This window comes from Penaeus monodon, chromosome 24 (assembly GCF_015228065.2).
Source record: "Penaeus monodon isolate SGIC_2016 chromosome 24, NSTDA_Pmon_1, whole genome shotgun sequence".
NCBI classification, from domain to species: Eukaryota; Metazoa; Arthropoda; class Malacostraca; order Decapoda; family Penaeidae; genus Penaeus; species Penaeus monodon.
Genome location: NC_051409.1, coordinates 17,832,832 through 17,833,379, shown reverse-complemented (window position 1 = coordinate 17,833,379; position 548 = coordinate 17,832,832). Strand labels below are relative to the sequence as shown.

At 48.4% G+C, this 548-nt stretch overlaps 1 protein-coding gene across 1 annotated transcript in view; it reads left to right on the top strand.

The window, feature by feature from the left end:
• Positions 1-548, top strand: part of LOC119588878 (collagen alpha-1(XI) chain-like) — a gene marked incomplete in the record, with an annotated part of 48,456 nt that overhangs the window by 45,414 nt on the left and 2,494 nt on the right. The window contains 1 exon segment of the mRNA XM_037937517.1: positions 145-332. Within this exon segment, the coding sequence (XP_037793445.1) occupies positions 145-332 (188 nt within the window).

Below are 548 nucleotides of genomic sequence, written 5' to 3'. Positions count from 1 at the left end.
TCTAAGAAAAATGAAAAAGATCCCCGATCCAAAAAACGTAAAGCCCCTCCTTTAAATAACCTCCCTAAAACAAAGCTCACCTCAGAAACTCCTTAAAAAAGAGAGGAAAAATGACCCGCTGACCCCGCTCCTTCCCCGCGCCAGACGGCTGGTACTGGATCGACCCGAACCTCGGCATGCCCGACGACGCCGTCTACGTGTTCTGCAACATGACCGTAGAGGGCGAGACGTGCGTGTTCCCCGACGTCAGGTCCTCCAAGATCATCAACATCCCCTGGAGGAGGACGTCGAGGGACGATGCTTGGTTCTCCGACCTGAGAGGCGGCTTCACGGTAAGGCTGAGCTCACTGTGGCGGCGAAGAGGAAACGTGCGATGAACAGTTTCAGAAGAATTTTCGTGACAGAAAGGCGAGGCATCTTATTTATTCAATAAATAAATGCCGACTGTTGATCCTTCTAGTGTAAAACGCTTTTCTAAAAAGGAAGAGAAACACAAGAGAAAGATTAGAAAAAAGGCAGAATGTGGATAGAAATGATTTAGCATGTGT